This window comes from Aedes aegypti, chromosome 3 (assembly GCF_002204515.2).
Source record: "Aedes aegypti strain LVP_AGWG chromosome 3, AaegL5.0 Primary Assembly, whole genome shotgun sequence".
In the NCBI taxonomy this organism is placed as follows: domain Eukaryota; kingdom Metazoa; phylum Arthropoda; class Insecta; order Diptera; family Culicidae; genus Aedes; species Aedes aegypti.
In genome coordinates, this window is record NC_035109.1 from 333786809 (window position 1) to 333802558 (window position 15750).

Consider the following 15750-nt stretch of genomic DNA (forward strand, 5'->3'; position numbering starts at 1 on the left):
TATATGAGAAGCCAAGTAACTAACATCATAAGCTAAATAGGTGAGTTGGATAAGCTATGGACAAAGTTAGAGAACAAATTGCATATAGTGGCACATTTGCCACAAATTCCGCTATTATTTTAATTTTATTATACAGTAAAAATTATAATACATTTGTCTGAGTAAAACGCATATAACCATTTAACAATAGCAATGATATACTAGTCCAACAACTGGCAACACGGCATTCCACGAAGGTGTTGCCGATTTGAACAAAACCATTATATTTATCACATCATTTATTTTAATAACATACCATTAAAATTTCTTCATCGCCCATTCGTCCACAGTTCGCGCTCGGAGCGTATTGTTGCCTGCGTATAATATTTGTATACCGTTTCTCCTCCCTCCTCCTTTCATGAAGATTGAAATTTTCCCGTCATCATTGAAAACAACCAACGCTTCCTTCTTGGCAACTGAGCTGCCACCGAATGGACCTTCGCCCAAAGCTCGCTCCCTGAGATTGAATCATCTCCTCCGGGGCTTCCCTCCTCCTCAGTAACGACCGACCGACGGCAACCAGTCAAAAATAAACTAACTAAAACGAACTCACCGTGTAATTATGTTTTTAACACATTGTTCTTGCAACCATGTTATTATGTTTCCATCTTCTCCATCCTTTATTTTCTCACAACAGGACGCAGGGTTCGGTGGAGGAAGGCCGTGTCCAACTAAATCCGGCCTTTCTGCTGTGACTTCCACACTTTTAAGATGAGGAAGAGGATAGAGGAAACCTCGGACAAGATTCCCACAAATGCGGGTGCAAACTTTTTGGATCAGAAGTGGCACGCTCATTCTGAGCCCGCAAGTGATGAGCATTTGTCGAGGTAGTTAAGCGATTTTTTTTCTTCCGGATCCACGTAAATAGCCATAACTGGCTACCGTTTTATTTCTGTAGGTAGCGTGAGTAGTGGGTGGTTGCGGATTGTGTACGCATTTTAGTAAAAAGTGTGTGATTGTGTCAATAATGAAAATTACTGTGAACGTAATCTTAATACGACTAAATAATACATGGCGAAAACCAGAGGCGCGTCCACATTCATGGGTAGGACAAACGTTGGTAAAATCTTTATGTTCACGGAAGTTCAGGCTAATTTTCAAATTTATCGAATCCTAGACAGCAAATTGCAAGTGACTACCGTTTTGTCTCAAATTCCGAACATGACGCATATTCCGAACAGTGACCATTTCAAAGGTAAAAATTGTAGAGGACAAAAATCATAAAACAATTGATCGTCCTGCGGAGAAACTTGAGTGATTTTCATGGAAAACCGCTATAAAAAGTCAAATGTAACTTTGATAGTTTTTTCGAAGAAAACTTGAATATTTATGCATGCTGTTTCAAAGAATTATAGTTCATATTTTTAAAACCAGTACTGACATCCGAGCTAACGATTGCAGTTGATAGAATGCCAAAAGATTTATTTTGAATACATATTACATATATATATATATATATATATATATATATATATATATATATATATATATATATATATATATATATATATATATATATATATATATATATATATATATATATATATATATATATATATATATATATATATATATATATATATATATATATATATATATATATATATATATATATATATATATATATATATATATATATATATATATATATATATATATACATATTATTAACGAGATTTTTAGCCCTGGGCTAGTTCATCTCGGGACCAACGGCTTTACTTCCCTTCCGAAGGAAGTCGTCACAGAAATATTTAGTGACTATCTCGGGGATGGGATTCTGTCCCATGTCCTCGGCGTGAGAGTCGTGTGTTCTAACCACTACACCAGGTCCGTCCCCATATATAATTTTTCATATAATCGAAAGTCGGGTTTCTGTTTTGGGGTATCTTTGATAGTGGAGTTCAAATCGAACAAAATTGAATGAATTAGCAACATTTGTAGGGAATTGCATACCGCTAGGCGTTTAACGTTATATCCCTTTCGGGACGGACCATATTTGAGTGATTATTTCAAAATTTACCTTATAAACTCATCATCTCGTAGAACAAAACATTCTTTATTTTGGCTATTCTATCACTCCATGAACTTTTTAGGGTCAAATTCAGACCAGCACAATTGTGCTGGTCCGTCCCCAAGGCGGTCGATGTTCGAAAAAAAAAACATTTTTTTTTTAAACTGTTCATGTCATGCCTTTTTAAAAAAATTTTGGACCCGTATTTTTTTATTTCGTCATTAGGGTGCTCTTTCGTGAGATAGGGTGACCCAAAAATTCAGAAATAATTATGTTTTTTTAATGTACATTGAACAACGAAAACAATGTACGAGAGATAAAAATACTTCAAATTCTCTTTAAGATTCAAAGCATCACGTGACGATGACGTTTCTCGAGATTATTCAATATCTAGTCTACATCATATAAAAATGGGTAAACATACATGTGTGAATAACTTGAAAACTAATTGTCTCAATCAAAACGTCTTGGTTATGCTATGTTTGTTTATATCCTTCTAAATTATGTGGGATTTTTCCTCAAAAATATTTATGCAATAAAAATAAAAATTGAAAATAGGGGGAGATCCCCCAGTACCGGACACTTAAGCCACTAAATTCATAATTCGAAAAATATTGATTTTATGGGCTCGTGTTACCCATTTATGATAAATATTATCATTTTTATAGTGTACAAAAATAAATTTGAAAATATAAATATGAATTTTGACAATGCATTTTGATGATGTATTTTAGTACCAAATTGATCGATCTTGAAAGGTGGCACCCAAAACCGGACGCGCTCTGGAAATGCCTCGAATTCTGCAAATTTGAACATCATTGAATGTGTACACTATAGGAATAGTTTTTAATTACCAATTCAATGAATTTGCAACACTTACAAGATTAATTTGAGTTTTTCTTAATTTGTCTTATGCCTATCAAAAACCTCTTCCATATATGATGAAAAATAGCACATTTTACGATGTTTCATTCTTCTTAGTTTTATTACATGTTTGATACCATGATCGACGGCACCCATGAAAAATGAAAGTATTTTGAGACACTGACGCAATAATAACAAAGATATCATATAACAAATCAAGCTGTCCGAAACTGAGGGACATTGAAAAATTGTAATTTGTCCATATTTAGTTCAATTATGGTACAAAATACATTCATACTATCAAATTAGAATTATGTTCGATCATGCTTGCGTGATCCAAAGTATTTTTTCATATTCAAAATAATTACTAAATAGGCTCAAAATTAAGAAAATACGTCAGTTTTTTAAGGATTTTCACAATTTTCTACTTTTTTTAAAAGGCATGCATTTTTCAAGGATGTGTTATTCTACGCGAACATTAATCTACATAATAGCTTTTTTTTCTACTAATACACCATCATGATTGGACCATGATTTCTCAATTTTTCGACTTTGTCCGGTATTGGGTGCTATCTAATAATAAACCTTCGAATTGTTTAGTGGTATTCCTATAAATAAATGAACACCGAATTGAGAACTATATCATTTTATTTCACTACAGTTTGTATCCTTTGACAGTTACGCATTATTCGACCTCCACTATAAGGCCGTTGTCAGAGTCGTGTACTAGACTCGAAAATTAAATTATTTTTTTAGAGACTCCCTCCAACCTCTTTCACTCACTTTACCTAACATATACACTATAACTTTTGAAATCACATAAACCTCCTTCAAATGATGCTTGAACGATGTTTTTGTTAAGGTTGGTAACATGGAACTAATTTATTTTAAATAACTGGAATAATTCATTTTATTCCTAGAGCTAAAATGGAAACGTCAAAATATTCAGTCTGCGTAAGCAGCTTTCCTAAAAATTCATGTAAATTTACGTCATATGTGAACGACAGCTTGGACGTTAATTAACAAGAATGGCGCATTTTTAAGTGCAAATAATTACCATAAAATTTCTTCTTCTTCTTCTTTTTGACACTAAAGAAGCCCGCTTCTCAACTTCTAATGAGCACTTCCACAGATATTAACTAACAGCTCTCTTTGTCAATCGACCGATTTTGCATGTGTATATCGTGTGACAGGTACGATCATACTCTACGCTCAGGGAAGTCGAGAAAATTCCCTTTACGAAAAGATGCTCGACCGGCTCAGCATGATCTTGCTTAGTATCTGCACGTTTACCGTTATGTCTATCTGGCTCCCAATATCAAATTTACTTTATTTTATTTTTTACATCGAGTTTATTTGCTTAAAATGGAATGTAAGTCATTGTAATACAGTAGAGTCCCGATTTTGTCAGCACCTCGATGAATTTTAGGCTGACAAAATGGGGAACCTGACATAATCGGGACATTTTTTTGTTTCTGTTTTTCAAATTTTAACGTGTTGATATTTGCTTATGAACTACGTTTACGACCTTCATTGCCTTTAAAGGGGGCGAGGGACATGGGCGTAGTCAGGTTTTTTTTTGTTTATCAGGGGGAGAAAAGCGGCCCTTACAATTTCATTCTCAAATTTCGCGCCAAAGGATCCCTTTGATCGGCAATTTTGCTCTGGCCTGTAAGACAACCGGCATCAATCTGAATCTTAGTTCTACCTAATCGTTGAATTACACTGCGGAACACGATTTTGTCTCAAGCACCAAAATACCGCTTTTTACTTAATTAATGGTTGCTGAATCCAATGCCATTTACAGAAATATCATAGCACGTCTAGTTTTTGAGATATTGGCTGTTGAAAATGTTAAATTTAATTATTTCAGCCAACTTGCATGCAAGTTTACCAGCTTGTATGGCAATTTATTTGCTTAATTTGCCTCAGAACTCAAACTTCATGTGTATAACAATAATTATCATCAATGATCATAATACTTCCGATGCTCAAAAGTTATTTTTTGTTGGTTTAGAAAAGTTTTGTATTTTTCCATATAAGAAAACCGAAGAATTTCGTATGGAGACTGCAAGCATGTTGAAAAAATCGATTTAACCTCAATTTAATCGTGCAATTTCAATCAAATTATATCTGAAATGAAAGTTATAGTCTTATTTTGCATGCTTGGTAGATTAGATCATAATATATTTTAATAAATCATACTTTAAATGTTATGTACACATCAATGCAATCAGTGTTTTATACAACTTTCGCGAATTGCAGCTAAAAATTGTGACGTGCTGAAATATTTCTGAGAACGGTATCAGATTCAGCAAACCCAAATCTACTAGAGACACATAATTTGATTCTTGAGACACGCAAAAATGTCATTTTTGTTACGCTGTGTTATCTAAGAATTTTTCTCAGGACACCGGAATTCCTAAGAAAAATAAAACAAAAATTTCTTTAGGATTTTTTTTTCAGAATTTCTTTTAAAATAGCATCAGTAATTGCCTCGAAGCTCTTCTTGCAATTCCTTTAAGTTAATTCATAGAATATTTCAACTGGAGATTTGTATGTAAATTTTAAAACATTTTTAAATTCATCCAGAACTGTTTTTAAGATTTTTATAGAATTGTTTTGAAAGTTTCGTAGGAATTTCATCAAGAATTTGACCTGGAATTGTTGTAAAAAAATTGTTTCCAGTATTTCTTTAGTTTGCGATTTTTTTTGTGTTCTTAGAGGTATTCATAAATGACATTCGATAAAGTCGTGAATAAATATCTGAAATTATGTCTATACCTATGGGATGATTAAATACTTGAAAAGGATCTTCGTGAAATTCCTGGTCGAATTATTGAAAAATCTCGTGAGATGATTCCAGTAAGAATCCTTCATAATCTTAGCAATTTTGCAAAAAAATAGAAGTAAAATTAAAGGAATTTCTGAAGGAATCTCTAAGACAGTTTTAAGAGGAGTTTTTGAAACTATTGATGAGTCCTAGGCCAGGTGAGCAAATTTCATCAAAATGTAGTTTTGAAGGGAAACTTTCAAGAGCTTATAGAGTTATTCAAGGCAGAAAACCAATAAAACATTAGGAGCAAATTTTAAAGGAAATCTTCGAGATATTACTTTTAAAAAAACCCTGAAAGAATGTAACAAAATATGACCAATGAGTTGAATTTCCTGTACAAACGGTTGCCTGGTTCTCTTGATTTGTGCTCTTGAAAATTCGAGCTTTGGCTTCGATGCATCTTAACCTTTAGAGAAATTCTTAGAGGAATTCATGAATGAACCTACATACATAATTTCTTTTTCGTGAACTCGGCTGTGTTTTTCGGTTTTTCATTTTTAACAAATAATTGCCAGGTTGCCAAGTAACGAAGCACGACCCAGTTAACACAAACTCGTATAAGATAGCGCATATTAGTACAAATGTGGAGGCGATATACGCACAAGCGTCATTAGGCTGCATGCAAAATGTACGTATATCGCCTCCACATTTATACACTTATATCCTATTATTTACGATCACGTGTTTACTGGGGAATTACTGATACTCGAGAATGTATGTAATTCATTTGTCGACTACTCAGCTGTGCATATCTCCATTGCGGATCGTTGATAAAACCTTCGAACAATTTCTGGCAAGATATTTTCAAAAAGTCTGATGTTTGGTAGACTTTTTAAGTTTCTACCATGACGTAACTACTGTATAAATACGAGTGCTAGAGACAATCTTTGAAAAATTCAAACACAAGATTAATTCTCATAGTAAAATTTTTCTTTTGTTCAGAGGGAAGGAGGATTGCCATTGCCCTCTCTGGCTACGCCCATGCGTGCATGACATTGAACATCATCATCAGTATTAATGTAAACGGGTACTACATGACGAAGACAATTTTTGGATATATTCAAGATAGGCTGACAAAATCGGGTCAGTACTGTATTAGTTTTTAGTAGTGTGTAGGATTGAAAGAACTATGACGGATAGCTTACATGTAACAGGGAATTCAAAAACCCATTTAAAAAGGATTGACAAAATCAGGTAAATAACCATATTAAAGAATGAATTTGATTTTTGAAAATGTTACATACATATATTCCAGCTAATTTAAATATTACATAGAGCAATCATTTTTTTATGTTTTTAAATATTTGGAAACTACCAGATTTGAAAATAAAGACACTGACAATGCTTCTAATAAGACACTAAAGAAGACAGCTGCAAACAGTAGACTTTTTGGTTTGCCATGAGCTTTCAAAGTTTTGCAATCGGTGTGACCGTTAGATTACTAAGGAAAATGTAAAGCTCGACCATACTCGTAAGTTTTGTTTTCCCTTCGTTTCGGTTGCATGTACATTTTTAGCTGTCAATCCTACCGTGGAAAGTTTCCTGGAAAGCATTATGTACGATTATAGCCTTTAAAGGGAGCATCACACAAATCAACGGACTAGCATGCAACGCCAAATGGCACAATTATAATACGTATCTGACGAAAAAAAAATACTGCCGCGGGAATTGAACCTAAACTTCTTTGATCGATACTGCTAGTTACTTTGCAACACTATAAGCACGGCAATAAAGTACAGATTTTTATTTTTAACATATCTGCTTATCTAAGTCTCAAAATTCAAGATTTGGACAATATATTTTTAAACGTAAAAGGTATGAAACGATATTTTTTATATGAGCGGATAATCTAGACTCCATAACTTCATACATTGTTTAATAGTTAAATAGAGTATTTCAAACGCATTTCATACATCATAAACAACAGGGGCCCAGATAGCCGTAGCGGTAAACGCGCAGCTATTCAGCAAGACCAAGCTGAGGGTCGTGGGTTCGAATCTCAAGCTGAGAAGCAGGCTTTGTCCAGTGGGGACGTAACGCCAGAAAGAAGAAGAAGAAACAACATATTTGCGAGTAATACCAGCAGGGGCCTTTCTTAGCCGAGTGGTTAGAGTCCACGACAAAGCCATGCTAAAAATGTCTGGGATTGATTCCCGGTCAGTCCAGGATCTTTTCGTAATGGAAATTTCTTTGACTTTCCTGGGCATAGTGTTTAATCGTACTTGCCACATAATATACGAATGTGAAAATGGCAACTTTGGCAATGCAAGCTCTCAGGTAATAACTATGGAAGTGCTCATTGAACACTAAGCTGAGAAGCAGGCTCTGTTCCAGTGAGGATGTAATGCCAAGAAGAAGAAGAAGACCAGCATGAGCTGCATACATTAATAGTATGCCATTTGAAGGACACTGTGGTTCGGAAGCAAATAGTAAGTAAAGGTTTTCAGCTTCAGTTGTCACATTTCATAAATATGATGGCAGATATTGAACCGGCATACATTGTAGAACACCAAAATGGATTATCGCGTCAACATGGTATTGATCGATTATCAAAGCAGGTGGAAATTCAAAAATTACGTCCATTGTTTTTAAGTCAATCTCAATCCTCTCCATGTCCACTATCACGCTTTTTCTCACATGCACTGTCGCAATTTCATACACCTCCACTCCCCTAAATAATTGACGTTATTTTTGAACGTTCCCCTAAACTTTTACTTTGTCTTAAACTTTGCTATAGGAGATTTAAAACATTAAATGTGATTCCCAATCTATTTCAAATATGGACGTATAAAAAATAAAAGTTTTTAAACCAAAGCTATGAGTTTCTGTTACATAGTTTTCGAACGGTACATCATCCTTATGATTCGTATGAAATCACTCATTCATGTTTTAATGCAATATTTTGCACTATTGTGGACATTAGAACCAGATTCAGCCACTTAATTCGATCAAAATACTGAAAATGAAAATTGGTAGTCTACAACGAACATCGTCCGGGTAAGTGCCGGCACCAGCACAATTGTGCTGGTCCCACTTTGTCCCTCCGGAAATATTTGCTGTGTGAATCAATTCTCATTTGGTCTTCACCATTTCAAAGAATAACTCTTTCACTCTCGATTCGTATCCGTGCATACCTAGAAAAAACGCATAGTTGCGACAGATAAAACTTTTTCAATTCTTACGGTGTTTGTTTACATTTTGTTTTCCCTGAGCTGGTGTTTTCTATTTACGATGTAAACAAAATCTGTTGTGCTTAATCACAAGTAGCAATGATAATTCAATAATCGAAATCAAAAAAGTTTAGTAAAACAATGATTTATTGGCTAAAAGAATCATTCAATGTGATGGGTGCCGAACAGCACAATTGTGCTAGTTCGTCCCGAAAGGGATATGGAAATTTCTGACTAAGATTACAAAAATGGATTCAGTTTGTGAAAATGTTTTTCGCTAAGAGATTTGAAACCAAATTCAAGTTCTATGATAACTAGGCTGTCAAAGATAAGTGGCCAAGTATACAAAACTACATTAAATAGTTATCGTAGAACAGATTGTTTGTAAGCGTTTCGAAAGTGCTAAAATCGTATCAATTTTTAATATTCATATATAAAACCTCAAATGCTCTCGATTCAAATGAAAACAGCTCCTACATGAAGTGTCATACTAATATTCTTTAGTTTTGCATTCGTTTCGCTTAACCGGTCAACAGAAATTATGAGATTTTGTGTAGTATCAAAGTTACCCGCATTATCAAAGATACCCCGTTTTACGGTATATTAGTCCCTCATTTGTTGTCCACAGAAAAAAGTTTGAATTACATTATTCACGTTAGCTGTATATAATAATGAAGTTGACTATTGATTTTTCTGTATTAACATACCCCACTGTACCTTACGTGATAATTTGATTATTTTGAAATTTTTAATCATTCTTTGTGTTTGAGTAGTTTGATATGAAATATATCTTGATGTTAAAGTATTCAAAAATATTCAAAATGTGAAGGTTTTCGATAGAACATATATGGCTAAATAGGGAACCACTATAGCCATATATGGTAAACTAGGGCGTTTCAAAATTTAAAAAAGTCAAAAATCGAATTTCCCATATCTTCCTTATCATTCTTATCATAAAAATAGTGTTCTAGGTGGTGAATTAAAGGTGGCCGAAAGACGATGTAGGTTTCTATGGAAATTACTATGGAGAAATTTTGAAAAATATTCCAAACACGTTAGTATTTGAATGTAAGTACAAACTTATCATCCCAAACTAAAAACTCATTCTTCGAACCATAATAAAGAAATTTGCTGAAGAGAGAAATTCAATCCGATGGATAGGAGAAGAAATATTCATGAGTTTGTTTGCTATTATTAAGCTTCATATGGGTTAAAAGCCCTGCAAACGTCCACAAAAATCCCAAAACAAAACTAGCTCAAAAGGGATTTGTTCATTCAGCAACATCCTTCATTAAGGTTTGAAGAATGAGTTTTCAGTATGGGATAATAAGTTTGTATTTAAATTACAATATTAGCGTGTTTGGAACATTTATCAAAATTTATCCATAGTAATTTCCATATAAACCAACATTGTCTTTGGGCTACCTTCAAATCACCACCCAAAAAGCTGAAAATTTCACAGAGCCATGATTTGTCGTCCTGATACCACGACCTAACCAATTTATGAATTTCATGACTTGTAAATCATGGTGTCGGAATCGGATTTTTATCCGTGTGGTCAAAGGCAACGGTTCATTCAAATAAAAAAAATGTGGAAAATTGACCATGAGTAGATAAGGCCGGAACAAATTTGAAATTTAACTTTTAAAAACACCCCCACCCCCCTTCCAATTTTTCAAAAAGTCAGAGGGGGGAAATAAATAAAATGTCTTATTTTCAGAGTTGGTTTTCACCTGGGAGGGAGGCACCGATACTACACACGAAACATAAGACAACTTTATTTTGAACTGCAAGATAACTCCAGCTTGCCAACAACAATCAAGGCAGGTTTCGAGAAAATCGGTAGTTTCCTTTTATTGTGCACCTTCGATCTTTCCTGACAAACATGAAAAAAGGGCCACAGTTTTCAATGCACTAAATATTCATTTTCATTGGAAAAAGTAGAACGATGTGTTTTTTCACGTGATATTACTTGCGTTATGTGCATGAATTGATTTTCATTCGATTTTTTATCACTTTTGAAGAAATACGAAAATGTGTTTTAATCAGTTACGCGCTTTTTTCATGTTAGTCCAATGTTTGAGATCTGGGCTCACAGTGACAGTTTGTGACAGCGGAATCTCGGCTCACTATGACGTACAGAAATTTTGTGTTGGTTTCTCCCTCCCAGGTTTTCACTATTATGTGTGTTTTTACGCTAGTTTTGTACAGTCAAACCTCCATGAGTCAATATCTGAAGGGACCATCGACTCATGGAAATATCGAGTCGTGGAAACAAATGCTTTGGAAAGCTGTTTGAGGGGACCATCTTAGTAACCATGAAATTTTGGTTTATGTATGGTTCCATGAGTCGATATCGAGTTATGGAACATCGACTCATGGAGGTATCACTGTAGTTCGTCCTTCCAATATTACATGAGACAATAGGTATTATTGGATTAAAAGTCCTAAAACGCTGTAATTTCCAGTTTATTGCCTATGAAAATGGTTTATTAATTTTGGAGTCAAGGTTTCTCCAGTAATATCCGAGCTTTTTAGTTTATCTATTCTTCTTCTGATTGCTTGTTTTGTTTTAAATTTTAAATTACTATTCTGATTATAAACTTATTATCTTGATCTGCAAAATACAAATTACAATTATTAACACACCGCTGAGTTAACACCTTTGAAATGTTTTTTTTCACTGAAAATATGTACTTTAATTTCAAATTTGACCAAAAGTATGGGGCCCGATAAAGCCGAGAAATTTTAGTCTCTCGAACAACTTACTGAAGTCTGTGATATTGTTCTAGAAAATTCGAAAAAAATAACAAGTTGTTTTGTCACAGCGGTAATTATAATCGCATAACAGTCACATTGAGATTATAAATGAGCCTCGTAATGTAATAGCAATAAAATATCTATCATAATTATTTTCTGACAATTCATCTAGTATACGTTAAGAGTTGTACGAAATATCAGCCTCACAAAAGTACTTTTGAATTCCTGATAATTTTTAGAAATTTTAGTTACTTCCCATACTGCCATAAAATGCACACTTAGTATTCCATTTAATCAATGCCTACTTTTGTCGAATGTTATAAATATGCAGTTATGGGCAGACCCCTCGACACATTTTGATGGAAGGTGACAAAAGAAGATTTTAAGATTTGCTCCGGCCTAATGAGGATAAAAATTCTCAAAAATTTCAAGTACAGAACCACTTTGGCACTTCCATGATTCACTTTGGCATGAGGGTTTTTTCGGTCGAATTGTCTGAAACTTTTGCAATCAGAAGCGCTTCAATACGACACAAATTGTGGCCAAATATGAGATTTATTGCTGATGGCTGATGGTCTAAAACTATCACTATCACTTGCGAGCTATCAATATCACTTTGATTTGACAACCAACAGCAGTGATGCGACATCGCACTCTAGATCATAATCACTGCGGAATGAGTGATCACGTGTTAATCATCCATGCAATTACTGTTTTTCAGTGACCAACAAATAGTTTCATTCTATTTGCAACACTGTCAAAAATATCGTACTGATAAATTGCCATTTAACTGCTTAATTTAAGGCGAAACTTAACCCATCAATGATATCCATAGTCTATCGCCATCAATGCACTTGTTATGGAGTAGACAGCATGATGTTGATGTGATATAAATTGATCCGAATTGTATCGCAGTCGGCCTGTACAAATCAGCAAATTTGAAGCGTTGATAGTGACAGCGAGCAACTCTGGTTCAAAAACATGATGGTAGAAAGCTGGCTGATTAAAATAAATTATTAAAACATCACGCTCAAAAAAGAGTTCCTGAAAACGTTAACTGTCAAAAATACACCGTGAACTACCGGCACGTGTTCAAATCAGTACAACTCTCTGCATCGAAATTCAAGTTTATTCATAATAAAAAATAGTAATAGTAAAATACTGTGTTGTGTTATTGATTAACGTAGATAAATTCATGAAAATGTCAAATGTAATAAATTATCTAATAAACGGCTGATGCGTTCTGTAAACGCCATTATTTTTTTATATGCTTTAAAACCAGCGCGACACATCTCTGTGCATTCAGATCGACTTTTTCCGAACTGTGTAATTACAGAAATCGAAACATTCATGAAGCACCCAATAAGGAAATTAATTTCTTGGGCCCTTCCATGATTCACTTTGGCATGAGGATTTTTCTAAGTCGAATAGTCTAAAACTTTTCAATAGAAGCACTTAAATACAACGCATATTATAGACAAATATATGCTCAGCTCATAGATTAAAAAAAAACTCTAAAAGTGAATAAAAAGTGCCGATTCGCTATTTTCAATAGAATCACAACATGTGGCCTACAGTACAAGGGTTTCTAAAACAGTTCGCGGGGTACAATTTGATGGCCACATATCTTATATTAGAATTTGGAACAGTTTGTATCAGAATGTCGAAATATTTCAATATATTTAATTGATTAAACTCTATTAAAATAATCACAGTGTTTTAAAAATAAAATTGTCTATGACCTGCGGTCCAGATCTGTCTAAACACAGACCACCACAACGAGTACACTTTCTTACACGCCTCAACGAAGATACACAAAATTGAGTACGATTTATCGAGATTTTCTGGACCATCACATCATGTGTGTATTTTCAACTCAATTCTGTTAATTTCTTTTGCTATTTTCATGTGTGATATGATTTTTCACGATCATATCATGTCATGAAATATGAAAAAATCAAGCATAAATCAGCACCAAATCGATGTTACAGCATGTGTGAAAATGACACACAGCTCGACTTTTTGTAACTGAAAGTAAGATGGTATACAGAGAATGATAGATTTTAATCATTTAAGTAGTTTATATTTCAATACTTTTTCAAAGTGATTCCTTAGACCCAAATCAATCGCGTGGCCTAAAACCAAATCTACGAAAATGTAAAATATCCCAAATAATTTTAACACATTTCCCCAATCTCTATTCCCATTGCAGTCCTCCATCGGCAGCCAGATGGACGTCTCCAAGTTCGCCCTGGATAGAAGCGCCTACCTAAACACAGCCGCTGCCGGAGCTCTGTACGATTCGACAAAGTCACAAACCAACCCATACAGCGCCTACCTGGATCCGACGACCGTGCTGACCAAGGCGTACTTCGATTCGAAAATGTACCAAGATCGTGCAACGGCAGCCGCCAACTATGCATTCGACATTTCCAAAATCTACGGCTCCACGCAGCAACAACAGCAGCAACAGCAGGCGCATTCCCAATCGCAGCAGCAATCCCATCAACAGCAGCACCAACTACACCATCAGCACCAGCTAAACGGTGACGATCGGGAACCAACGCCGCAGTTGAACGACGTCAATGTAGACATCAAACCCCAACTTGGGGAACAGGTGGACAGTTCACCGTTGCACAGCAACAGCTACGGGGTCAACAGTGCAAATCTGCTCGGAGGCGGAGGAAGTTCCGCCGGGTTGTACCAGTATTCCAGTGCAGGGCAAGGAGGTGGAGGAGTTGGGGGTTCCGGTGCCGGAGGTGGAGGAACCGGAGACTATCGACGCCCTTTGACGGTCATATTTTGACCAAACTCGGAAGTGATGGATGAAAGAGATTACTGAAATGCTGCATTGTGAGATTGCATAGCGCTGAACGATATGGATCAACGAGGTTATATAAACGTACATTGCCGTTAAAAAGTATTATATGTTATGATTTTTCGAGCAATCCTTGTTCAGGTTGCTTTCTCTAATTAAATCCTACTGCATTGGAAACGAGCCGACATTTTTCTCCTGTTCGGCTTGTTTTTTAACTCACCGGTAGGCACATAGCAGGTATAACGATTCCCCCAAGCAACATAATGATCCACAATTCACCACACAGACACAAACATCATCCCATTGAGCGAGGACACGAACATTTTAGATTATGCTACACTTTTAGACCAGTTATGCTTCAACATAGGATAAGAACTTGTGTACAACAAGGCACAGTGATGTAGGTAAGAGCTCTACGGATAGAAGACGATCCACTCTGGCTGTACAGTTAAAATACGAAATAAATTATTGCACTCCCATGAAGAAACATAAACCTAGATATTAAGGCATCTTTCAACGATTGAAACTCTAGCAAATGTGTTTTAGTTTAAGTTGAAATTCTCCGAAAGAGCAAGCGTCGGTTGAAATGGTTTTAACGAAACATATTGTACGTACTAAAACATAAAAGATAGGATATGCAGCAGAATACTCGAGTTCTTGGAATGATTTCAAGAAAGATACGACATATAATATTTAATTGTGAAGTTCTACTGGAAGATTGTTAAATTATTTCAAAACATATTTTCATCATCCGAAAGATGGTGGGAAAAACTAACGCAAATTAACTGTATTATCATGATAAAGGGTAATGGAAACGAACATTGAATGCAACTGAAATAAAACTGTAGGATTACTCTCAACTAACGGGACCGCATTATTTTATTACGAAATCAATCCTTTTGTATTAACGAATACATTTGACCAGGGATGTGAAATCCTCCTATCGGGGAGCATGTGAAACTACTGTGGGCGCTAACATGATAACATAAGATCCACATCATATACGAAAAAAAAGTTTTATACATTATACCAAGGATAGCCATCTGGCGGTGAGTAGCAACGTGACTGTGAACAAGCTGTATAACAGCTGAGGTGTTAAACTCAGCTTATATGATATTTTATGGTATAAATTAATTTGTTCAGTATTGCTACAATTGTGGTAATTATGAAAAATAATATTATGGGATATTAAAAAAAAATATGGGATAATCAATTAACGATAAAAAAAAGTTCAAAATCTTCATTGATATTA

The 15750-nt window shown here is 34.8% G+C and overlaps 1 protein-coding gene across 3 annotated transcripts in view; it reads left to right on the plus strand.

Annotated features, from left to right (window-relative positions):
• LOC110678644 (SOX domain-containing protein dichaete) overlaps window positions 1-15358 on the plus strand; it is a 243563-nt gene extending 228205 nt beyond the window's left edge. For all 3 annotated transcript variants that reach the window (XM_021851781.1, XM_021851779.1, XM_021851780.1), the window contains exon 6: window positions 13893-15358. In XM_021851781.1, the coding sequence (XP_021707473.1) occupies window positions 13893-14486 (594 nt within the window). In that variant the 3' untranslated portion in view covers window positions 14487-15358. The remainder of the gene's footprint in view (window positions 1-13892) is intronic.
• Window positions 15359-15750: the final 392 nt, after the last annotated feature.